This window comes from Hyperolius riggenbachi, unplaced genomic scaffold (genome assembly GCF_040937935.1).
Source record: "Hyperolius riggenbachi isolate aHypRig1 unplaced genomic scaffold, aHypRig1.pri scaffold_195, whole genome shotgun sequence".
Classification (NCBI taxonomy): Eukaryota; Metazoa; Chordata; class Amphibia; order Anura; family Hyperoliidae; genus Hyperolius; species Hyperolius riggenbachi.
The window spans coordinates 51,280-76,733 of record NW_027152406.1 but is presented as its reverse complement, the minus strand read 5'-3'; the positions used below and the strand labels follow the sequence as shown (position 1 = coordinate 76,733).

General features: G+C 42.7%; 1 protein-coding gene across 3 annotated transcripts in view; it reads right to left on the bottom strand.

The window, feature by feature from the left end:
• The window catches only part of LOC137543737 (gastricsin-like), a 34,338-nt gene that overhangs the window by 8,177 nt on the left and 707 nt on the right, over positions 1–25,454 (bottom strand). Inside the window, exons 1-6 of one of the 3 annotated variants that reach the window (XM_068264869.1) lie at positions 25,347–25,422; positions 18,305–18,797; positions 12,133–12,289; positions 9,342–9,459; positions 3,018–3,136; positions 376–575 (exon numbers count right to left, since the gene is read on the bottom strand). In XM_068264869.1, the coding sequence (XP_068120970.1) occupies positions 376–575; positions 3,018–3,136; positions 9,342–9,459; positions 12,133–12,289; positions 18,305–18,360 (650 nt within the window). In that variant the 5' untranslated portion in view covers positions 18,361–18,797; positions 25,347–25,422. Of the gene's footprint in view, positions 1–375; positions 576–3,017; positions 3,137–9,341; positions 9,460–12,132; positions 12,290–18,304; positions 18,798–25,346; positions 25,423–25,454 lie in introns of those variants that run through there. The other 2 variants (XM_068264868.1, XM_068264870.1) reach the window with 2 other exon arrangements.

The window sequence follows — 25,454 nt, the reverse complement described above, 5'->3', positions numbered from 1 at the left end:
GATCAAACGGCCCATTCAGATCAGACCAGTACAGTGACTGCTTTACACTGTTTTCTCGTCCCATTCTTGTGCAGAGCGGATGTGTTTCCACCATAGGTTTCTATGGGAAAGCTATCCCCCTTGGGTAAAAGTGCAGCCGGGCAGGACTTTGCATTCCATGTACTGCAACACAGCCCCAAAAATGTCCCCAACGGTATGTTTTTGGTGCAAGTGAGAACTGAGCCTAAGCAACCTGGCAGCTGCTGACCCATGTATACAGTGCTCTCTTGCTGTGCTGTGGCCTTATTATCACATCCTGGACATATGTACTGTAAACCTGCACTTAAACACGCATGCTCAAAAGCATGCCTTCATGTAATGTGTGTGGATTCTCACCTAGTGAGGTAGAAGCTGAATACGGGCTGAGGAATGAGATTTTGTTGTATTAAACCCTGTACAGCAGTTGTAGCTTGTTGTGCTGACAGTGATTGGTAGGCCATTCCAAAAATACCATCAAACTTGGCATAATAAAAGAAGCTGCTTGGTTCAGTGACACTTAGACCAATCTCCTGGTTTTGAATGGAGAGCCCTTGTACCTACAATATACAATTCAATGAAGAACCCTGAAAAGTATTTATGTCAATCAAAAGCAACACAAGATTTTAATGTAGTGTACTTTAATAATGATTTTAAATTATTTATAAATATATATCTTAATGCATTTTGACGAAAGTAATTAACAGGCATTTTTTAATTTCTATTATCTTAATACACTCAGTATCGAAACAGATTATTTACAAATATATTTTTGCTTAAAGGGACCCTGAACACAAAAAATAAATGGAATCTGGACTTACCTGGGGCTTCCTCCAGCCCCCGTAGCGCACGAGGTCCCTCTTCGTCCACTGGGTCCCCTCCGTGGTCCTGTTCCATTAACCCTGCAACTTTGGCTGAACGCATGCACGGCCCATCAGCGCTCCTGACGTGTCATCACACCGGTTGGTAAAGCGTACTGCGCCTGCGCGATTCTCGAAAGACTTCAGCCGAAGTTGCCGAGGGACCTCAAGGGGTACAGGTTGCTGGAGGAAGCCCCAGGTAAGTCCAGATTCGGTTCATTTTTTTTTATTCAGGGTCCATTTAATTTTGAGGTGGTTATTAAAAACTTTGTATGCATATTTTACATTTGCTCTTGTGACTAAAGGTGCGTACACACATCCAATTTTGATTAGCCAATCACTGGCTAATTTTACCACCTCCATGTAGTACAAGGGTCAACAGACTTTGAATACTATGATCAGATTGTGTAGATAAGCTCTCATACTACACGGAATATAATATTATACTACAATTGGCCAATCATTGGTCAATGAAAATTGAATGTGTGTATGCATCTTACATTGCAAGATTCATTGATCCAGGAGTTGGCTAATATCTGCAGTTCAGAGACATCACAGAGGTGGAGCACATCACCAGCAGCCGCTTGAGAGATACGTAGAGGGCACACTTTTTTTGCACAGACTGCCCGAGACGGGCTGAAGTTGCAGGACCCGGTACCAAAGAGGGAAAAGACTTAGGACAGCAGCGTGGGAGCAATCCGTGCGCATGGGGGTGGAGGAAGACCCAGGTATCTATGAAACTTTCATAATAACTTAGCTCTGGTTTCCTTTAACCTTTTTAGGGACCACAGGCTTACACTCCCCTAGTGACCAGGCTGCTTTTTTACAATTTAGTGCTCTGCAGCTTTAACAGCTCGCTGCAGAGCCATACAACTTAGAGCACACAAATTTAAACACCCCCCTTTTTTCTGCACCCCAACAGAGCTTTCTGGCTCTGATCGCTGCTCCAGGCTTTTTTTTATGAATGTATTTGTTTTTTTTAAATAAATGTGACTGTTTTTCCCCCCATCTCTTCCCTCCCCCCGATGGCCAATCAGGGGGCAATCCGCTCTCATAGGCATGAGCCTAATCTCCTACCTAGGACTTGATGCCTTTCGGTGTAAGGCGATCCTGGGGGAACCACTCTGTGGCCGCCAATTGGCGCTAGGTGGCCCTGGGGTCGTAGAGTGGTTAAACAGAGGATGAAAAATGATCTCCTAAGAGAAAACTTAGGAGAAAAGTGAACTGGATCAGGCCTATAGTGTTCTCACATCGCTAAACCTATACAGCTCAACTCATTAGCCCACTGAGTCATTAAGCATTTGTCATGATTTTTCTTACAGATGTTTTTGCACTTTTTCAATAAAACACCTTTTCAGTCCCCAAACAAGAAAGTACTCAAATTAGCTATCCTAAATTAACTCAGTACTAAATACTACTATAAAACAGCTTGTTACAAGTAGTAACTACTGTTCAACTACCAAGCCTCCAGTATGACATAATTCAAAGTGTCACACTTTCTGACACTCTTTTTATAAGAGGATGATGAAGATTAGCAATGTAAATACATTCTGCATTCAATACTGTAACGCTGGGCATACACGGCTCGATTTTGCTGCTCGATTCTCCCGCTCGATCAATTCCCCGCTTGATTCCGCAGGCGATTCTCATATCTTCTGCTAGTTTTTTTTAATCTTTTTGCATTGTCCTCACTGCAGAATCGAGCGGCAAAACGATTGGGCGGGGGAGAGGACGTGTCGGAAATTATCTATCGAGCCATCTAAATGGCTCAGAATCGAGCCTTATATTCCCAGCATAAAATCAGTACTAAACAAAAATAAGTCATCACTCACATGCACTATAAGGTAAATGGAAATTTGAGTTTCATTAAATAAGGCAAAGATTACTAAATATAATATCCATCTTGTGACTGTTGTGTTCATTGCTTTTTTTTCTGTTTTTGATAAAACCATTGTTATCAAATGACTTGCCCCGTCTGTGGGGTATATTGTTGAAGCTGTTTGTATGTCTCTTTGATTTTGACAATAAAACTCTTTGAAACTACAGTAAATATAACATCCAGGTTTGAGTTTTTTTTTTGTTAAGGGCATAAGAATTGTTATATAATGCTTTCTCAAACAGCACAGACTAGAGATTACTTACAGTTACTGTGTCATAACCCAGCACTCCGGTCATACTTCCACTGCCATACCACATGGAAAACTGTTGATTATTGGAAGTGTATGTAGAGGATTGTGAAGGATTGAACAAGGGATGGTTGGCTAAAAGTTAATGAAGACAATGTAAGAAAAAAAGACATATGCTTTAAATACTTATAAATGTTTTTTTCTTTACAGTTGGATTAACCTACCAATAGTAAAATGTAAGTACCAGTGCATAAAATATATTTTTTTAATCATTTTAAGTGGTTAAAAACATTTATTTTGTCTAACAAGAGCAGCACAAGCAGGGCCGGCCTTAGGTTTCACTGCACCCTGAGCGAAACCGGATTTTGGTTCCCCTCCCCCCCATCCTCTTTGCGCGCGTACACACATACGTACGCACACACACAGGCCTATATATAGCACCAACAATTTGCAACGCTCGTTATAGCTGTGGTGTGTCCCTCCCCAAAAAATGCCCTCAGACTCAGTATAGGTAGGTAGGTAGCCAGGTATAGGTGCCCTCAGTATAGGATCTCATGTGTAGGTGCCCTCAGTGTAGGTAGCTAAGCATAGGTAGTATAGTTGCCACAGTAAAGGTAGCTAGTATAGTAGCCCTCAGTATAGGTAGTATAGTTTCCCCCATATAGGTAGCATAGTTGCCCCCAGTGTAGGTAGTATAGTGGCCCCACATAGGTAGCATAGCTGCCCCCAGTGTAGGTAGTATAGCTGCCCCCAGTGTAGGTAGTATGCCCCCCGTGTAGGTAGTATGATGTAGGTAGTATGTCCCCAATGTAGGTAGTTTGCCCCCAATGCAGGTAGTATTCCCCCAATGTAGGTAGTATTCCCCAATTTAGGTAGTATGCCCCCAGTGTAGGTAGTATGCCCTCAGTGTAGGTAGTATGCCCCAATGTAGGTAGTATGCCCCCAATGCAGGTAGTATTCCCCCAATGTAGGTAGTATGCCCCCAGTGTAGGTGGTGTGCCCCCAGTGTAGGTAGTATGCCCCCAGTGTAGGTAGTATGCCCCCAGTCAATCCCTCCCCCCTTCTGCAGCAGCGGGCCGGGCAGAGACTGACTCACCTGACTTCCACGCTCCAGCGCCGACGTCACTCTTCTCTCCCCGCCTCCGTTCCATAGTTAGAGCAGGGCTACAAGAAAATGGCCACCGATTGTCCGCATTTGTGGACATCGCGACCATGTTCTTGTAGTCCTGCTCTAATTACAGACAGAGAGGACGCAGGGAGAGACAGCGGGGCGTCAAGGGGCGACAGGGCGCATGCGCCCTTGAGAGCTGGCGCCCTGAGTGACCGCTCCGGTCACTCATATCAAAGGCCGGCCCTGAGCATTTTATGTTCCCATTTGATGTATTTCTGAGGTGCAGCTTAAATTTACAGTCAAAATCACTATTACTTTCAGACTACCTTTTTAAAGTGAAAATGATGCCTATATTGGCTTTAGGACTTTAATATTTATATAGCACCAACATATTCCTTAGAGCTGTACATAGTACAAAACAGACTATAGCGGGGAGCATAGATACATGAGTATTTCAACACATCCAAAAGAGAGATGTCACTCGAAGAAGTGCTGGATGCCCTGATGATATCTGAAAATTAATGGAAAAAAATGTATGGGGGGATAGCTTATGCAGAGCTTTGTATGATAATTTTGTGATTTTAAACTGGATCCTTTGGCTTATTGGCAACCAATGGAGGGATTGTCGGAGGGGCCAGCATCAGAGGAGCAGGAAGAGAGGTGGATGCGATCAGCAGCAGAGTTCAATAGAGACTAGAGAGGTGGTTACAAAAAGCACTGTAGATATTAAGCTAAATAACTATTATACATTTTGTTGCATTTTATTTGCATGGTATGGTTTATAATAAACACCTTTTTGCACACTTCACTTCCTCTTTCAGTGTCAGTGTTCTGCAAACTGTGGTCTTCCTGTACCATACCTGTTTGTTCCGTAACAGTCAGAGGCAGAGCCCTTAACTAGTACACTATTTAACCACTATGCATTAGGTAGCATACAGACCTCACCAAATCAGACCAGGCTCGGACTGAGACACCGAACCACCGATTTTTCCATCGGAGGCCCCTGCCGCCCCGCCTCCTGGGGGCCCCAGTGCTGATAAGGAGGGGGGCACAGCGCAGGAAGGGGGGAAAGTGGGCACAGAGCGGCGGGGAGGGGGGAAGCCTCCCCCCTCCCTCACCTAGGGCCCCCCTTCCGCGCTCCCCCCTTCCAGAATTGCAGCCAGCCACCGGAATGGCTTACCAAGAGCGTGCCACTGATCTGGTCTTCTGCACTGACACTGTCCAATGACGCTCTCGCAGTACTTCCTGTGAGAGCCTGATTGGACAGTGCAGTGCAGCAGGAGACCAGACCAGCAGCGGCACGCAGAGCTCTTCTCTTGGTAAGTGATTCCCACTCGCTGCCGCTGCTGGCTGCAATTTTGGAGAGGTGGTGTGGAAGGGGGGGGGCCCTAGGTGAGGGAGGGGGGGGGAGACTTCCCCATCTCTCCTCCACTCTGTGCCCACTGCCCCCCCCCCTTCCAGCATGGGGGCACTGAGACCTGCCTACCTAACTGGGAGAGCGTGGAAGGGGGGCCCTAGGTGAGGGAGGGGGAGAGGCTTCCCCCCTCCCCGCTGCTCTGTGCCCACTGCCCCCCCTTCCAGCATGGGGGCACTGAGACCTGCCTACCTAAACTGGGGGGAGCACGGAAGGGTGGGCCCTAGGTGAGGGAGGGGGGAGGCTTCCCCCCTCCCCGCCGCTTCGTGCCCACTGCCCCCTTCCAGCATGGGGGCCCCCACTAACTGGGGACCTGCCTACCTAAACTGGGGACACCTATAGACCAGGGTATATCTATACTGGGGACACCTATGTACCTGCCTACCTAAACTGGAAAATCTGCCGGCTTGCGCAAATCTGATTGCATTTTGTGGGGATATCTGCCGCCAATCTGATTGCATTTTGTGGGGAAATCTGCCGCCAATCTGAATGCATTTTGTGGGGAAATCTGATTGTATTTTGTGGAGAAATCTCCAGCCAATCTGAATGCATTTTGTGGGGAAATCTGCCGGCAATCTGATTGCATTTTGTGAGGAAATCTGCCGCCAATCTGATTTCATTTTGTGGGGAAATCTGCCCCCCATTTGATTGCATTTTGTGGAGAAATCTGCCGCCAATCTGATTGCATTTTGTGGGGAAATCTGCTGCCAATCTGATTGCATTTTGTGGGGAAATCTGCTGCCATTTGACTACTTGATGAATTATCATGAGGCATGTAACTACTTGATTATTTTGTCTAAAATGTTTCTGGTCGGACCTAATCTCTGTGAATAACACCGCTACTTATTTTGTGTGTTTTTTTTTTAAGTCTGCCCATGACCCATCATGACCACGCCCATGTTCCAGTGCGTGGTGACACCCATTTATTTTTGTCGTATGGACATATCGCTATTGGAGACTGTGGTGGGCCCTTAGTGTGAATTTGCATCAATTATCTCATATTTGGAAATCATGTTTGTAAGAGTGGAACTTAAAGAGTAACTGTCAGCCATACTATCTCCGAAAAAAAACACATATATAAGTAGATAAATACTGCGCGCGCCGCATGTGGACATATCCCTATTGGAGACTGTCCTCAGAAGTGTTCACAATCTATTCCCTACCATAATCATGCAAAATTTCTGGAGTACATGGGGGGGGGGGGGGTTGATCGGAGGGGGGGGGGGCAGGCTGAAACTTTCTTGGTGGGCCCTTAGTGTCTCAGTCCAACCCTGAATCAGGCCATAATGAGAGATGCTAATATGTTAGCCATGCATGAGCAGTTCCATGCTACAGCTCAGGCATGAGTCAGTAGGCCTGGGCAGTGCTAATTCATAGATGGGAATACAGATGCAAACTTTCAGAGGGTACTAGGCAGGTACACTTTAAGGTGTTCAGTGTCTGTTTTTGTTCTACCGAACATGAGAACATCATTAAATCAGACTTGCTTTGATGTAGATGTAGATGAAGAGATAGGTGTTAAAAAGCAGTAGGGAGATGAGAGACACTATATAGGGGAAAGTATGAATGGTGGGCTTAGAAAGAACACTGGAGAGGGATGAGACAAAAAAAAAAAAAGCAAGTAGGAATTTGATAAATGCAAAATGAAGAGGAAGGCTGTATTCTGAGTATAAACAATGGATGGTGGTCAGCCATGCAACACATGTACTAGTCCTTCACACTAGACTAGCTCATGGACAGGCCACTCAGCCAGACACATGTGCTCATATGCAGTTGGCTGATGGTGTAATGGTTAAGGGCTCTGCCTCTGACACAGGAGACCAGGGTTCGAATCTCGGCTCTGCCTGTTCAGTAAGCCAGCACTAATTCAGTAGGAGACCTTTGGCAAGTCTCCCTTACACTGCTACTGCCAATAGAGCGCGCCCTAGTGGCTGCTGCTCTGCTCTGGCGCTTTGAGTCCGCAAGGAGAAAAGCGCAATATAAATGTTATTTGTCTTGTCTTGTCTCATCCCTGTGAAGAAGGTTGCCACCACTCATTGAAGGAACATAGTAATGATCACCTGGGAAAATCCACCCAGCAGATTGAAGATACCTAGAGCAGTGTCAATTCCAGACAATAGCAGATGATTGTACAGACATACAACTTTAAATGGTTGAATTTGCAACAATGATCTCATATTTGGACATCATGTTTGTAAGAGTGAAACTTAAAGAGGAGCTGTCAGCCATACTATCTCAGAAAAAAACACATATATAAGTAGATAAATAATTGCTCTACTTACATATCATATATATTGCACTGTCCACATTTTTATTTTAGTGATTTTTCTAAGATAAAAAAAGAAAATCCTTCTTAACATTTTCCATTTTGACCCTTTCTATCTTGAAGCCAATCTTGACATGATTTCCTTCCTTCCTCTGTCTGTGTATGCATTGTCCGCCTTCCTCCCAGTCTTCAGACACTCCCACCCAGTTCTGCGGTAGAAAGGGCATTGTCATTGTGTGACTCTGCAGAGGCAGAGCTGATTTATTTGTTTCATTTCGGTAGCTGCTTTTCTCAGCTTCTCAGTATGAGAAATATTGGCCAATTAGAGAGGAACAGAGGTGTGGGAGGGGAAAACGGGAGGGAAAGAGGTTTCAGCCAATCAGGCTGCATTAGTTATGTCTGAGGGGGAAGTAGCGAAGAAAAAAAGAAAACCCAGCATGCCCTGCAACTTCCTTTGTGTCGGCAGATGTAAAATATAAGAGCCATGGAAACAGGGAAATGATCTTTTATGGAGTAAAAAAGTAAGAGTGATTTTTAACTTTTGGATTGCCTGGTTAGCATCCGTGTTACTTGTTTACCAGATAAAAATAAATAATTGATTTGTTATTGTATGCCTGACAGTTATGCTTTAAAGAGACTCCGTAACAAAAATTGCATCCTGTTTTTTATCATCCTACAAGTTCCAAAAGCTATTCTAATGTGTTCTGGCTAACTGCAGCACTTTCCACTATCACAGTCTCTGTAATAAATCAAATTATCTCTCTCTTGTCAGACTTGTCAGCCTGTGTCTGGAAGGCTGCCAAGTTCTTCAGTGTTGTGGTTCTGCTATGAACTCCCCCTTCCAGGCCCCTCTATGCACACTGCCTGTGTATTATTTAGATTAGAGCAGCGTCTCTCTTCTCTCTCTTATCTTTTACAAGCTCGATAAATCGTCCTCTGAGCTGGCTGGGCTGTCACATACTGAAGAATTACAGACAAGGGCAAAGCTGTTTGCAGCAAGAAACAAGCAGCCTGAAACTTCAGTGCATGAGAGATGCAGGGGGAAAGAAACACAAATGATCTCTTGAGATTCAAAAGGAAGGGTGTATACAGCCTGCTTGTGTATGGATGTATTTTCTATGTGTGGACATACTGTACATCAACCTACTTCCTGTTTTGGTGGCCATTTTGTTTGTTTATAAACAAACTTTTTAAAACTGTTTTTAACCACTTTTAATGCGGCGAGGAGCGGCGAAATTGTGTCAGAGGCTAATAGGAGATGTCCCCTAACGCACTGGTATGTTTACTTTTGTGCGATTTTAACAATACAGATTCTCTTTAAGCACATTAAATCTTTTGAACAAATTATTTGTGTCTACCACAGCTGTGGTAGCGAAATGCATGCATTCTCACAAGATGCATCATTTACCAATATTAGAAGGCTAATGGACCAACGCCATGCAGAAAATCTTTTGTATCTTAATATACAATTATCCTCTAATAACCTCTTCCATGATAACTTGCTTCTTACAAATGTATGTTCCATACTCCATTTCCAAATGCTACCTACTGCAAGCTTGACTTTGACAGTATGAAGAAGCCACCCAAAGATTGGAGGAACCAGTATCAAAGGCAACCAGAAAGTTCTGGGGTGGGGTTCCAATGCTGATTTCACCAAAATAATAGTTCTGGAAGAGATAATTAGATAAATACATATTGTTATTTACATAGTTTTGCATTAGTAAAAAATATTTTAAAGCAGGGCTGTGGAGTCGGTCCAAAAATCCACCGACTCCGACTCCTCAGTTTAGGATTCCACCGACTCCGACTCCGACTCCTCGACTCCGACTCCTCTAATTTGCATATTACAATTTTGTTGATTAAAAGTATGTAACATGAAATTCGTCTCTTAACTGCCAACACTTAGGAATTTTACAAGACAACTGAAGTGAGAAGGATATGTAGACTACTATATTTATTCCCTTTAGACTAAAACTAGTCCTTGGTAAGAGTACTTGTAAAAGGTACAAATCGGAACAAAGAACATCTATCAGGCCCTAGGCAATGTAACCGTGGGTACATGTAAGAATGATGTGCAGGTACTCTGCAGGGGAATGAGGAGATTCTTCCTCTATTACACATTCTTCATGCACAATCTGAACAAGGTTTATGGGTGACAGAAAACACCTTTGTGTTCAATGTGCACAGCATTCTCAGTGGATTCCCTGCAGCTCTGTGGGGAGTGCATATGTAGAGTATAGTACTACTGTGTAACAAAGTAAACCTGAGACAGATGAAATTAAAGTTTTATACATACCTGGTTCTTCCTCCAGCCGCCTTCAGGATAATCAGTCCCTCGTTGTCCTCCTCCACCACCTGGATCTTCTGCTATGAGTCCAGGTACTTGAGCCAGTCGGGCGTAGTGCGCATGCACACACTCCGTCGCCAGGAGCATACTAGACCTGTGCAGCACTATTGCGCAGGTGCAGAATGTTCCTGGCTGTAGGAACGGCATGCGGCCGGACAGCGCTGACTGGCTGAATTACCAGGACTCATAGCAGAAGATCCGGGTGGTGGAGGACAGCGAGGGACTGATTAGCATGAAGGGGGCTGGAGGAAGCCCCAGGTATGTATAAAACTTTACTTTTCATCCGTCTCAGTTACCCTTTAATTTGTAGTCATCAAACCAAATTTTAACAACATATCAAATTATTTGATTTCATCAGCAAAGGGAGTGCATACATTTGCATAAATCAGCATCAATGCAGAATTATTTTCATCTCGTTGACCATCTCTATTAGTGACACAGCTACACATCAGGCTTTATTCTTACAGCATAGATGCTATTTAGTGTATATATAAGAGATTTCTGTGTACACATCATATATACAGTCACAATCAGATATGTATATCTGACCTTAAAAATACGGGGACTGCTTTATTGAAGCAGCACAAGTAACTAATTTTGATTGGTTTATTTCATTTTTGTGGACTAAGCACAGCTATTACTGTATATATACTGTATATATACATTATTTTTAATGACTATTATCTGAGAAATAGAACATTTTATCATATTTTCTATTTTAATTACAGTTACAAATTCATTAGGAGTCGACGACTCCGACTCCGACTCCACAGCCCTGTTTTAAAGCTCAACTAAATCCGAAGCTAAAGATGTTCTGAAAGCCCACATGTTGTTTAGTGTAAGTTACAAGAATGAATTATAGCTCTACATTTTCAAATGTGAAAATCAGTTTATAGCTGCTAACTTCCTGTTCAGAAATGGGTCTTAAAAAGGAATTTTACTGAAAGATAGTCGCTGTGTAATTTATTCATCTTGTTTGATCCACCATGAGCCTGCAGGTCCTCATCTTTACTTCTGGCAGAAACTGCTCTTATCTATAAACACACCCACTAACAATGTGCTTGGCTAAAACGACTTGCTTGGTAGTTGGCAACAGCCTCCCACAATGGAATAAGGGTTAACAGACAGGAAACTGTCAATGACATCACCGTGGGAGGCATTTAATCTCAATATCAGTCACACATACGTTCCTGATGATCTGTTCAAGAGAAGGTAAAGGGGGTATCAGCTATTGATTAGGATTATGTTCAATCCTGGTTTAAAGGTCCTCTTTGAAATCACGCTTCCTATGAACTACAAGCTTACAGCCAGCTGTGCAAGCATAGTGATTGACCTATGCTCCTGCTCATTTCCTGTGTATTGAACTAAATGTAGGTGAAGTGGGTAGTAAAGTGTTCAGCTAAAGAAACAAATGAGTAAAGTACTTCCATTACCGAACTACCTCTGTCCCCACCCTCTGCCACCGTGCTAGCCATAGTGTTGTGGCAAGCACAATGGACTCATGAAAAAGGTATTTTGTTCTCTACTTTGCCTCTACAAACTGCTTAAAGAGACTCTGTAACAAAATGTTCAGCCTTATTTCTTCTATCCTATAAGTTCCTATACCTGTTCTAATGTGGTCTGGCTTACTGCAGCCTTTTCTAGTTGCACTGTCTCTGTATTATATCTAATCTTCTTTCCTTTGTTGAGCCTTGTCAGCCCAGAGAGGAATGTGCTGTGATAGGGAGAAGTTATGCACAATTCCCCCACGCCCCTGCATTGTTTACAAAAACAATGAATAATTCAGTGATTTTATTATCAGGAAAGCAGCAGGAGCGGCGAAAATGTCACTGAGAGGGCTAGGAGAAGACTACAAACAGGCTGGTACTTTCATTTATGTAAGATTTTCACAGTACAGATTATCTTTAAATGACATTATTAACCTGACTGAGAAATCAATTTTTCTTGGTCACTTTTGTATTTAGATGGAGTTGAAGTAATGATGAACACTTACATTTAAATACATGGGTTCATAAACTACTCCAAAGTTGTCTGGCCTGTGTAAGTTGTATTTTATGGCTGGTTCTTTAACGTGGGTTTTCATAAAGTCTTCCAGAACTCCTTTTTCTTGCATGGTTTCTCGGATGGATTTCATTTTTTTCAGAGGGACTCTTTGAGGGAGATACACAAAATTCTACCATCATACACATTTTCTTTAGCACGGTTTATTGCATGGTTTAAACTTTAAAGGATTATATGCAATCGGTATAAAGTAACAATAATGCAATTATCCTGAATTACATGAAAAGGTACAAATGTAAATTATTTAGCAAGGGTATCTAAAATATATAGCCCTTTCAATTTCAGAGACACTGTATAGAGTGCTATGCAGACAATAGAAGGTGATGTACAAAGGACTTGTCCTTACAACCTTGCAAACAAGAGGAGAGAGGAGTGGAAACACTAGGTAAAGTAAAAAATTACATAACAGAAAAGCATCAAGTTCTTTGACAGCTGGTGCACAAGAAGACAGACTTGGATATTCGCCTAGAGCATGTACAGGAGGCATACAGTAATATGCTTTTGTGACCAAGTGCAGTTTAAGAGTATGCTTGAAGGTCTCCAGGGTTGAAGCATGATGGACCTGGTGTAGAAGACTATTCTACAAAAGTGGTAAAGCTTGTGAGAAATCTTGAATGTAACAATTGGAGAAAGTTACCACGGCAAAGGATTTTAGATTTAGATCTGGGGAACTCTGATCTTAAAGAAAGTGTGTGTCATTAGAGCAGATCACATTCTTCCATTGCTTTATGGTCCTGTTGTAACACAAATTTACTTTGGATAGGAGTTTTCAGTGTTATCAAGGGGCATGTATGGAGGAAGGGCACCAGGAAATGTGTGCACCAGCTGAAGCTGCTAGTGGAATATTGGCAATACTGCTGATATTCTACTATCACTCTACCTAACCTACCTACTACTAACACTAACCCTCCTCATACCTTCTCCTAACACTAACTATTCATCTGCCCTTAAAGAGGAACTGTAGTGAAAATAACATAATTAATACAATTGCTTATGTTTTCATTTCATTTCATATTCATTTAAATATGATTTAGTCAGTGTTTGCCCATTGTAAAGTCTTTCCTCTGCCTGAATAACATTCTGAGATTTATCACTGATGGTGACATCAGTTCTGCCAGGTGATCTGTACAGAATGTTCATTACTGAGAGTTCTATGAATAGAGGGAGATATTGCTTGCTCGGCAGTTGGAAAAAGCGTCCCCCCTCCCCCCATGCAATGAGGTTTACAGACAGCAGACTGTCAGGACATTTATCATGACATCACACTGTGGGACATCACCTCCCCTCCCCCTCCCCCCCATCCATCCTTTCCTGCACAATACCTTCTACCAGCTATAAGTCAGACGCCCAAATTATATACTGGGTACAGCCGCAATTAACATTGCGGTCAATGGCAGCACCCAAATTAACAGGTGCTGTGAGGTGCCCAAATGACCTGCCTCGTAGCAGGGGCACTCTGATTGGTCTTCATTTATGCAGTACTATATCTGCTCTGAAACTGAACAGCATTAAGTTTTTCAGCATTCTGTACTGCAGTATCTCTTGTGTGATTTTGGAGAAGACAGGCTAGCCTTCCCTTCCCATGCATCTTGCTATTGGTCCACCAGTATTCTTGTGTCAAAATGAGTCAAAGCTGAAAACAAAATCACCATTCTCATGAAGTGTTCATTATATTTCAGGGTTGCATCTTTTACAAAACACCAATTAACTTGCTTCATGTCATAATGCACATCATCAATCATTTAGTCTGCACGTAATTGTTTTCTGCATGCAGTTGGTGTTCATGTCGGAAGGGCTGTGCCCTGGCAGGAAGGGGTTGGATTACCAGTTGCGACGCTGGGTAATCTAGCATGGTTTGTTTCTGGTTTTAATTTTAACCCTTCCGTCAAGTAATAATTAGTATGGCAGCCTTGGCTCATGGCTTTCAGACATTATCCCCCCATCCTTCCAGAACCTGTATGAGTCTAACCAATTCTGGGTACAAACCCCCATTTGTACTTGGCAAAATAACTTATTGTGATTCTAATTCTGATAATTACTCAGGTAATAATTGCATTCCTAAACCTTAATAACGATTGAGATCTCTTGTTATTTGCCAGTAAATTACAGTAATGTCTTTATTCGGTCAAAATTAAGATACCTTTGTTTCTTCCCCATATTAGAGAAGTAGCAGGAAAATTCACATCATATGGCTTTCAGCCTTCATAGTTGGGGTAAGCTAATAAACTGTCCTAACACATCAATTTCCACTAACCCTGAATGTCAAAGAAATTTAGCATATCAAAACCAGTAGCTATCGATTAATTGGCTAGCAGATGGCTAATTAACCAGCAGCTAGAAGATTTGGCTAAGGGAGGGTGCATACTTTTCAATACGGAAAAGCATGTGTTTTGTGTGTGTTTTGCGTGTGTGTTTGTTTTCTGTGCATTCTTTAAGCATTTGCATTTTTTACTAATCTGCCTTTTGCAACAAGAAAAAAACAGAAGAGAAGATAATCAATTCATCTTTTTCACATAAAAATGCATGCCATAACAAAAAATAGGGCCTGTTCAGACTATCTGCGTATGAAGAATGCGTTTAAAATCAAAGAAACGCAAGTTGAAAAACGCATGCGTTTTTCTTGCGTTCTAATGCATATTCTATTGCGTTTTGCACACACACGTGACCCAGGGGGAAAAAAAAGAATTATGGGAACTGCAGAGGAAAACGGACGCTAAAAACGCAATAGTACGCGTTTTTGATACGCGTCCATAGACTTTCATTGCGTCCGTTTCTATGTGTGACGCACAGAACTGCGTGCAGCAATGCGGATGAGAAACGTATGCGTCTCATACGCATACATGTGAACTAGCCCATTCAAAATCATTAGGAGCCGTTTCTATGCGTTTTTGGTACCCAGACACGTTCCCTGAAAACGTCTAGGAACGCGCATAGTCTGAACAGGCCCTAAAAACACAAACCTATTGCATCTCCATAGGAAACCATTGTATGTGATTTACATGCGAAAAAGGGAACAAAAAGATTTCTGATTTTAACACTTGCAACAAATTTGAATTGCGAATCAAAGACCTATGCAAGTCAGCATGCAGCCCATAGATTTTTATTGTACACATTTTTTTGTGCGCTATCCACTATGCTGCAAAATGCCAGCCATCAATGGTTATTTGCATACTGAAAAGCAACTGTGTAGGTTCCAGTTACATAATGTCTTCTACAATAGGAGGCACAGTCTGACTGCGATCTGTCTTGCAGGAGCAGGGCTTCAGGTTTAGTCAGCCCTAAGAGCAGCATGTGGGGATTCCTACCTGTGTTGCATTTAGCTCAGCCCAAAGCAGATAGGACTCAGCAGCTCTATTAAGACCTGTGTATACGTACACTAAAGAGCCAATGGCCCATATGCAATTCACTTTTTCTCCTAAGTTTTCTCCTAGATCATTTTTCATCTTTGATTTATAATAACTTTTTAGCACTTTTCAATGGAAAAAGTACCAAAAAGTAGGTGAAAAAGTACTATCAAAATTATTTATTTTTAAATTATTTTAAGAATTTGTTTGCTGGTGGTTTAAAGTGGATCCGAGATGAAAAACTAGCTATAACAAGTAACTTGTGTATATACAGTGGCTTGCAAAAGTATTTGGCCCCCTTGAAGTTTTCCACATTTTGTCACATAACTGCCACAAACATGAATCAATTTTATTGGAATTCCACGCGAAAGACCAATACAAAGTGGTATACACATGAGACGTGGAATGAAAATCATACATGATTCCAAACATTTTTTACAAATCAATAACTGCCAAGTGGTGTGTGCATAATTATTCAGCCCCCTTTGGTCTGAGTGCAGTCAGTTGCCCATAGACATTGCCTGATGAGTGCTAATGACTAAATAGAGTGCACCTGTGTGTAATCTAATGTCAGTACAAATACAGCTGCTCTGTGACGGCCTCAGAGATTGTCTAAGTAAATATTGGGAGCAACAACACCATGAAGTCCAAAGAACACAACAGACAGGACAGGGATAAAGTTATTGAGAAATTTAAAGCAGGCTTAGGCCATAAAAAGATTTCCAAAGCCTCGAACATCCCACGGAGCACTGTTCAAGCGATCATTCAGAAATGGAAGGAGTATGGCACAACTGTAAACCTACCAAGACAAGGCCATCCACCTAAACTCACAGGCCGAACAAGGAGAGCGCTGATCAGAAATGCAGTCAAGAGGCCCATGGTGACTCTGGACGAACTGCAGAGATCTACAGCTCAGGTGGGGGAATCTGTCCATAGGACAACTAGTATTCATGCACTGCACAAAGTTGGCTCTTATGGAAGAGTAGCAAGAAGAAAGCCATTGTTAACAGAAAAGGATCAGAAGCCCCGTTTGCAGTTTGCCACAAGCCATGTGGGGAACACAGCAAACATGTGGGAAAAGGTGCTCTCGTCGGATGAGACCAAAATGGAAATTTTTGGCCAAAATGCAAAACGCTATGTGTGGCAGAAAACTAACACTGCACATCACTCTGAACACACCATCCCCACTGTCAAATATGGTGGTGGCAGCATCATGCTCTGGGGTTGCTTCTCTTCAGCAGGGACAGGGAAGCTGGTCAAAGTTGATGGGAAGATGGATGGAGCCAAATACGGGCAATCTTGGAAGAAAACCTCTTGGAGTCTGCAAAAGACTTGAGACAGGGGCGGAGGTTCACCTTCCAGCAGGACAACGACCCTAAACATAAAGCCAGGGGAACAATGGAATGGTTTAAAACAAAACATATCCATGTGTTAGAATGGCCCAGTCAAAATCCAGATCTAAATCCAATCGAGAATCTGTGGCAAGATCTGAAAACTGCTGTTCACAAACGCTGTCCATCTAATCTGACTGAGCTGGAGCTGTTTTGCAAAGAAGAATGGGCAAGGATTTCAGTCTCTAGATGTGCAAAGCTGGTAGAGACATACCCTAAAAGTCTGGCAGCTGTAATTGCAGAAAAAGGTGGTTCTACAAAGTATTGACTCAGGCGGCTGAATAATTACGCACACCCCACTTTGCAGTTATTGATTTGTAAAAAATGTTTAGGATAATGTATGATTTTTGTTCCACTTCTCACGTGTATACCACTTTGTATTGGTCTTTCACGTGGAATTCCAATAAAATTAATTCATGTTTGTGGCAGTAATGTGACAAAATGTGGAAAACTTCAAGGGGGCCGAATACTTTTGCAAGCCACTGTATCTTATCTAAAGTTTTCACAGCAAATCTAGCTGCAAACAGCTTTAACAGTTTATGATTATTTATTCCTGTGATACAATGAGAGTGGCCATGTTCTGTTTGTCACATTACACACAGGCAAGCTGATCTGTATCTCCAGCCTGTGAAAACTTCACTCCCCTCTCCTCCTCCCTCCTCCCCTCTGCCTCTGAAATCTCTGGCTAGTAAACTCCTCCTCCTGCTCAGACTGAGCTCCCATAAGCCCTTGCTACATGAGTCTGAGAGTGCCAAGGCACTGGAGAAGCTGTGGACGAGGCTTGTTTAGTTTATAGGGAATTAGAGTATTAAACCAAAAAAAAAAGTAGTTGGCTTGAGGAATGCCCGATAAACTATATGAAAGGAACACAATTATGCAATGAGTAAAAGTTTATCTCGGATCTACTTTAAAAGGCATTTTGTTGACAAGTTTGAAAATTTCACCTACGAGAAAGCCCTTGTCATAAAATAAACCACCAGCAATCAAGAAAATAAACAAAATAATTTTGATAGTAGTGAGGAGATGGATCTGTACAACCACCAAACGTAGCCAGCGGGAGCCTGGGATCCAAGTATCTCAGTTCAGGCAGCAAGCAAAAAGGATGTCCTGCTACACCATTCATAGGGTGAAAAGGTTTCTCCAAATTTTATTGAACACATCAGCGAATACTTTGTCACCAACATTTAAGTAAGTGATTTAAAAGAAAATATGAAAATTATCTTCTAGGAGATAACTCAGGAGAAAAAGTGAATTGCATATGGGCCAATATGTTATTCCACTAAATCAGTAACTCATGTCATTTCATATATTTTTAACGGACGCTGATGGCAGTATTCCTAATTATTCATAGTCCTTTATACATACTCACCTCACTAGTCCATCCGATAAATTAAGGCAAAGGAAAGCAAAAATAAGCAGCTTCATGGTGACAGATTCAATTTTAGCTCTGGAATGGCAAAGTCAAATAGCATATACCCTTTTTATAAACTCAAACCTTGTATGAGACATTGTTTCCAACCTACTAAGGAACAGCTTGTTCTTATCATGTTTGATGTTCACCCCTAAAACAAGCTCTTTTCTGTGCCAAGAAGGTTACAGAGATTAGAGTAACCGAGCTACTAGGAAAAGTAAACTCAGCTAATATTATTTTTTACTTTAGTATCTAAAAATCTAGAGTGGATATCTGTGCATGATCCAACATTTATATGTCCTCATGCTTTGTTAAACTCAACTGAATATAAAAAAGGGATATGTATAACAACAAAACCATTGCCAAGGGCAAGCTCCATCGTGGTCAGTCTTTTCTCCATGGGCAGTTACAGATGACATTGATGGCATCACACAATGGAAGTATGCTTGTCCTGATGGTAAATCAGAAGCAGATTGTCTAAGATTATTATGCATGTGACTGTCAATAGAAGAAGATTTATCTATGACAGCTAGTGTTTACCTAAAAGAGAACTCAGCATAAACAGAAGATCATATTCCAGAAATTGCTATTATGAGAACTCATATGCCCCTAGTTTCTCAATACATATTTTAAAAATATTTGTTGGTAAAGGAGTTTGTATTTTCTCCCCGTGTCTGCGTGGGTTTCCTCCGGGTACTCTGGCTTCCTTCCACATGCCAAATACATACAGATAACTTAGTTGGCTTACCCCTAAAATTGGTCCTAGACTATGATGGACATAAAACTATGGTGAGGATTAGATTGCAAGCACCCATGAGTGAGAGTTAAGGGACAAGACTATATACTCTGTACAGCATTGTGGAAGATGTTGGTGCTATATAAATACTAAATTATAATAAAGTAGATGCTTAGAGTGGCTACAGATGTTGTTGGCCATAAGTCGTAATTTACTTGAAAGATCTAAACAAGTAAGGAAGCTATTCTTATGAGAGGTGAACCATTGGCTGCCCATTGTGGGTTAGAGAGCTTAGCTAACTGTTCTGTACTGTGGAAAGAAGAACCCTTACTGCATTTAATGCACTGCTTGTTCCTATCCTACGATTGTAGGAGAAGGGTAGTTGGCACTACAGCATGGGATAACTGATGCTGGGGGGAACAGGCAAGATTCACGCACTTCCCTCACTAGGATGCAGCTTGCATGCTATGATCCAAGCAATAGGTTGCACATGAACAGATGAGGAGGAGGAAAGGATTGGCACTGCAGATTGCTTGTATTTCCAAAAAGTGAGGCACAGTATAGAATGCACACAATAGGTGATCGAATGAAAGATACCAGTGCTGTGGAGTGAAATGGTGGGTGCTGGGCACTAATTGCCAGACGGCCGTTTCGCGCTGTAATGCGCTTCATGACAGCCTCCGTGGAAGCGCATCACAGAACGAAACGGCCTTCAGGCAATTAGTGCCCAGCACCCACCGCTTCACTACACTCCGCAGCACTGGTATGTTTCATTAAATCACCTATTGTGTGCATTGTGTACTGTGCCTCACTTTTTGGATATGAAAGCAATCTGCAGTGCCGATCCTTTCTTTCTCCTCATTTGTTCATGTTGTTCCTACACTACTATCATTTCAGGACCACTTATCACTTAAGCATAGCCTTGACAGGAAAATGCAGATAAAGCCCTATGAAGTTTATACTGTATATGATAGTATTCTTGTATAGTGTTAATGTTTGGATTCGGCACCGCATGGTTCGGAACCTGAACACACGCATCCAGCACCATTTCAGCATGAAACAGTAGGATGTGGTGCGTTTAATTTACCTCTGATACTTCCTCCTTTCAACTTGTTTGGAAGTTCAATTTCCCCAGGTTTTCTGTGCAAAAAGTGATCCAATTAATTTTCATAAAAACTTTTTTCCTGTAACTTGTCAGAATGTGTCAAGCAAGGGTCTAGTACACAGTGCAGGAGAGTACTGACGTGTATGCACGTCAATACCGTTCGCAGCAGGTTTTGTATTGACGTGCATACATGTCAATACCGCTAGGGAGGTTAAATGATACACACCCTATCCTGCTGTTCCATGCTGAAATTATGCTGAGGGCCCTTTTCCACTGAGAGCGATTTTCTTAAAATGAAAAAATGCTAGTGATTTTTAACCTCCCTGGCATTCAGTTTCTCCAGGATTTCTGTGCAAAAAGTGCTTCAATGAATTTCAAATAATTTTCAAGTAATTTTTTGTTTTTTTACGATTTTCAATTCAATACAGGTTATTGTATTGAATTCAGTACAAAAAAAATAGTGTGCCACATGTTGATGACCCTGTGTGATCCTGGCGTCATCAACACCGATCACCGGGGAACATGTCATCGCCGAGGGGGAAGCAAATACGCAGAGGGACATAGAAGAACACACTGGGGAAGCTATCAGAGGTACACGATGAGTAATTGGCACGCCAATGGTGAATATAAGCTCACCACCAAGTCTCCCCCATGTGCATGATGCATAGTGCGCATTCTAAGCAAAACCTCCAATCTGCATTTTATAGGCTGAATTGATCCCGGGGGGGGGGTAAAATTGCAACCCCCAATATTATTGTATATTATTTGTGATGCAGTATTTTGCCTCCCGGTTATAGGTAGTCAGGTATAGACTCCACCAGTGTACAGGGAGTGCAGAATTATTAAGCAAATTAGTATTTTGACCACATCATCCTCTTTATGCATGTTGTCTTACTCCAAGCTGTATAGGCTCAAGAGCCTACTACCAATTAAGCATATTAGGTGATGTGCATCTCTGTAATGAGAAGGGGTGTGGTCTAATGACATTAACACCCTATATCAGGTGTGCATAATTATTAGGCAACTTCCTTTCCTTTGGCAAAATGGGTCAAAAGAAGGACTTGACAGGCTCAGAAAAGTCAAAAATAGTGAGATATCTTGCAAAGGGATGCAGCACTCTTAAAATTGCAAAGCTTCTGAAGCGTGATCATCGAACAATCAAGCGTTTCATTCAAAATAGTCAACAGGGTCGCAAGAAGCGTGTGGAAAAACCAAGGCGCAAAATAACTGCCCATGAACTGAGAAAAGTCAAGCGTACAGCTGCCAAGATGCCACTTGCCACCAGTTTGGCCATATTTCAGAGCTGCAACATCACTGGAGTGTCCAAAAGCACAAGGTGTGCAATACTCAGAGACATGGCCAAGGTAAGAAAGGCTGAAAGACGACCACCACTGAACAAGACACACAAGCTGAAACGTCAAGACTGGGCCAATAAATATCTCAAGACTAATTTTTCTAAGGTTTTATGGACTGATGAAATGAGAGTGAGTCTTGATGGGCCAGATGGATGGGCCCGTGGCTGGATTGGTAAAGGGCAGAGAGCTTCAGTCCGACTCAGACGCCAGCAAGGTGGAGGTGGAGTACTGGTTTAGGCTAGTATCATCAAAGATGAGCTTGTGGGGCCTTTTCGGGTTGAGGATGGAGTCAAGCTCAACTCCCAGTCCTACTGCCAGTCTCTGGTAGACACCTTCTTCAAGCAGTGGTACAGGAAGAAGTCTGCATCCTTCAAGAAAAACATGATTTTCATGCAGGACAATGCTCCATCACACGCGTCCAAGTACTCCACAGCTTGGCTGGCAAGAAAGGGTATAAAAAAAGAAAAACTAATGACATGGCCTCCTTGTTCACCTGATCTGAAACCCATTGAGAACCTGTGGTCCATCATAAAATGTGAGATTTACAAGGAGGGAAAACAGTACACCTCTCTGAACAGTGTCTGGGAGGCTGTGGTTGCTGCTGCACGCAATGTTGATGGTGAACAGATCAAAACACTGACAGAATCCCTGGATGGCAGGCTTTTGAGTGTCCTTGCAAAGAAAGGTGGCTATATTGGTCACTGATTTGTTTTTGTTTTTTTTGTTTGGTTTTTGAATGCCAGAAATGTATATTTGTGAATGTTGAGATGTTATATTGGTTTCACTGGTAAAAATAAATAATTGAAATGGGTATATATTTGTTTTTGTTAAGTTGCCTAATAATTATGCACAGTAATAGTCACCTGCACACACAGATATCCCCCTAAAATAGCTAAAACTAAAAACAAACTAAAAACTACTTTCAAAAATATTCAGCTTTGATATTAATGAGTTTTTTGGGTTCATTGAGAACATGGTTGTTGTTCAATAATAAAATTATTCCTCAAAAATACCACTTGCCTAATATTTCTGCACTCCCTGTAGATTAGTCAGCCGTAGGTGCCCCACTATAGGTAGCCAGCTATAGGTGCCCCAGTGTAGGTAGACAGGTATAGGTGCCGCAGTATAGCTAGGTATACGGTAGGTGCCGCAGTATAGGTAGACAGGTATAGGTCCCGCAGTATAGCTTGGTATAGGCGCCGCAGCATAGGTAGACAGGTATAGGTACTGCAGTATAGGTAGGTATAAAAACAGCAGTGTAGGTAGCCAGGTATAGGTGCCACAGTATAGGTGCCACAGTATAGCTAAGTATAGGTGCTGCACTATAGGTAGTCAGGTATAGGTGCCGTGGTATAGCTAGGTATAGGTGCCGCAGTATAGGTAGACTGGTATAGGTGCCGAGGTATAGTGCCGCAGTATAGCTAGGGGTAGGTGCCGCAATATAGGTAGACTGGTATAGGTACTGAGGTATAGGTACCGCAGTATAGGTAGCCAGGTATAGGTGCCGCAGTATAGGTAGGTATAGGTGCTGCAGTATAGGTTGCCAGGTATAGTTGACACAGTATAGCTAGGTGTAGGTAGCCAGGTATAGGTGCCGCAGTATAGGTAGCCAGGTATAGGTGCTGCAGTATAGGTAGCCAGGTATAGGTGCCGCAGTATAGCTAGGTATAGGTGCTGCAGTATAGGTAGACAGGTATACTGTAGGTGCCTCAGTATAGCTCGGTATAAGTACAGTAGCATAAGTAGACAGGTATAGGTGCCACAGTATAGGTAGCCAGGTGTAGGTGTCACAGTATAGCTAGGTATATGTGCTGCAGTATAGGTAGCCAGATATAGGTGCCACAGTATTGCTAGGTGTAGGTGCTGCAGTATAGGTAGACAGGTATAGGTGCCACAGTATAGGTGCTGTAGTATAGGTAGCCAGGTATAGGTGCCACAGTATAGGTAGGTATAGGTGCCACAGTATAGGTAGCCAGGTATAGGTGCCACAATATAACTAGGTATAGGTAACCAGGTATAGGTGACAAAGTATAGGTAGCCAGGTATAGGTGCCACAGTATAGCTAGGTATTGGTAGCTAGGTATTGGTGCCGCAGTATAGCTAGGTATAGGTGCTTCTCCCAGTTCCATACTGCGACCCTCCTCTTCTCCTCCCTTCCCTCCCCCAGATCCTCAGCGCTTGCAGGAAGTGAGACTCACTGTCCATTTGTCCTGCGGAGATCGTACATCCTCCTCTACTGTACATCTCAGTCTACTGTATAGTCCGGGATGTGGCTAGATGACATAATCAAGCCGTGCCTCTGTACTGTAGACAGTAGATGGAGCTGTATACGGCAGAGGAGGGTGTGCGATTGCTGTTCCTCGCTTCTAGCAAGGATTACTGGGGGTTCGAAGAGAGAGGATAGGTGGTCGCAGCAGATGGGGGTGTGTGGATCACTGCAGAGAGGGAGGGGAGGGTGGGGTATCTCAGAGAGAAATTGTTGCAGGCAGGGGTGGGTGGGAAGGTTACTGAGGGCGGGTGGGGGATCTCTGGGGGTAGGGATCCCTGCTGGGAAGCCCCGCAACTTCTCTGCTTCTCCGGGTCCGCTGATGGGCTCCCCCAGGATGGCTGGATGGATGTTTGCACACCGTGGGTAGCACAGATCGCTACCCACAGTGTGCCGACAGGCATCTAGTCATCATAGGGATGGCCCACACATGTGAAAAAAACCGACAGAGAAGTTTTACATCTCCCTCGTGGCATGGACGAGCCTGACTCGTCCTTACCACTTTCAGCATGTTTTTGCTGGATGAGTCACGCTTGCCCTTACCGGTAGGCAGGGTTAAATCGCTTGGGTTGCTACTAACACAGGAATCGTGAAAAGTTTTTTCCACTATAGCAATTACATTTTCTGTAAATCAAACCGCGTTTTGGAGCGATTTTACTTGTGATTGTGCTTCAATGTTAAATGCAAAATCGCAGTCTCAAAACAAAATTGATGGAAAATCGCAATCGCTTGCGTTTGTGATTTTCTTGCTAGTGGAAACGGCCCTAAGGGCCCTTTTCCACTAGCAATCGCAATCACAAATCACAAACGCCTGCGATTGCGATTTTTCATTAATTCTGTTATGCGATTGCGATTTGTGATTTTCATTTGCATTGCATTATCATTGTAAAAATCGCTCCAGCAAGCGATTGCGATTTGCGATTAGTGATTTCCAAATCGAATCACTGTAGTGGAAAATACTTCTCATGATTTCTATGATAAAGTAACAACTCTAGCGATTTAAAAATCACTAGCGATTTGCGGTTTTGCGATTCAGCAATCACAATCGCTCTAGTGGAAAAGGGCCCTAAGGGCCCTTTTCCACTAGCAGTCGCTAGCGTTCGCGCTGAACGCTAGCGATTGCTGAATCGCAATTCCGCCGTTTTCCCGACGTTTGCGGCCGCGATTTTGCTATGCTATGCACTGCATAGCAAAATCGCGGCAAAAGTCGCTCCGCGGCGCGATCGCGATCAAGTAAAAAACGAATCGCGGTAGTGGAAATGACCTACCGCGATTCCTATGTTAAAAAGCAAACCGTAGCGATTGTAAAATCGCTAGCGGTTTGCGGTTTTGCGATTTAGCTAGCGCAAACGCGCTAGTGGAAAAGGGCCCTAAATGTGTGTTTGGGGTTTGAACCACGTGGTGCCAAATCTGAACACCAACACTACTCTTGTACCAGTGTTCTTCAAAATGGACTTTCTGAGTTATTGTTATCAGATTTAAAGAAAACCTGAACTGAAAATTAAAAGTCAAAATAAGCATACACAAGTCATACTTACCTTCCATGTAGTCTACTCCTCAGTGTCTTTCTCCTGTCCAGCATCCTGTTTGTTCACTGTGATCGAAGGAATTTTCTGTCCTCCATTTTGAAAATGGCCATTACCCAT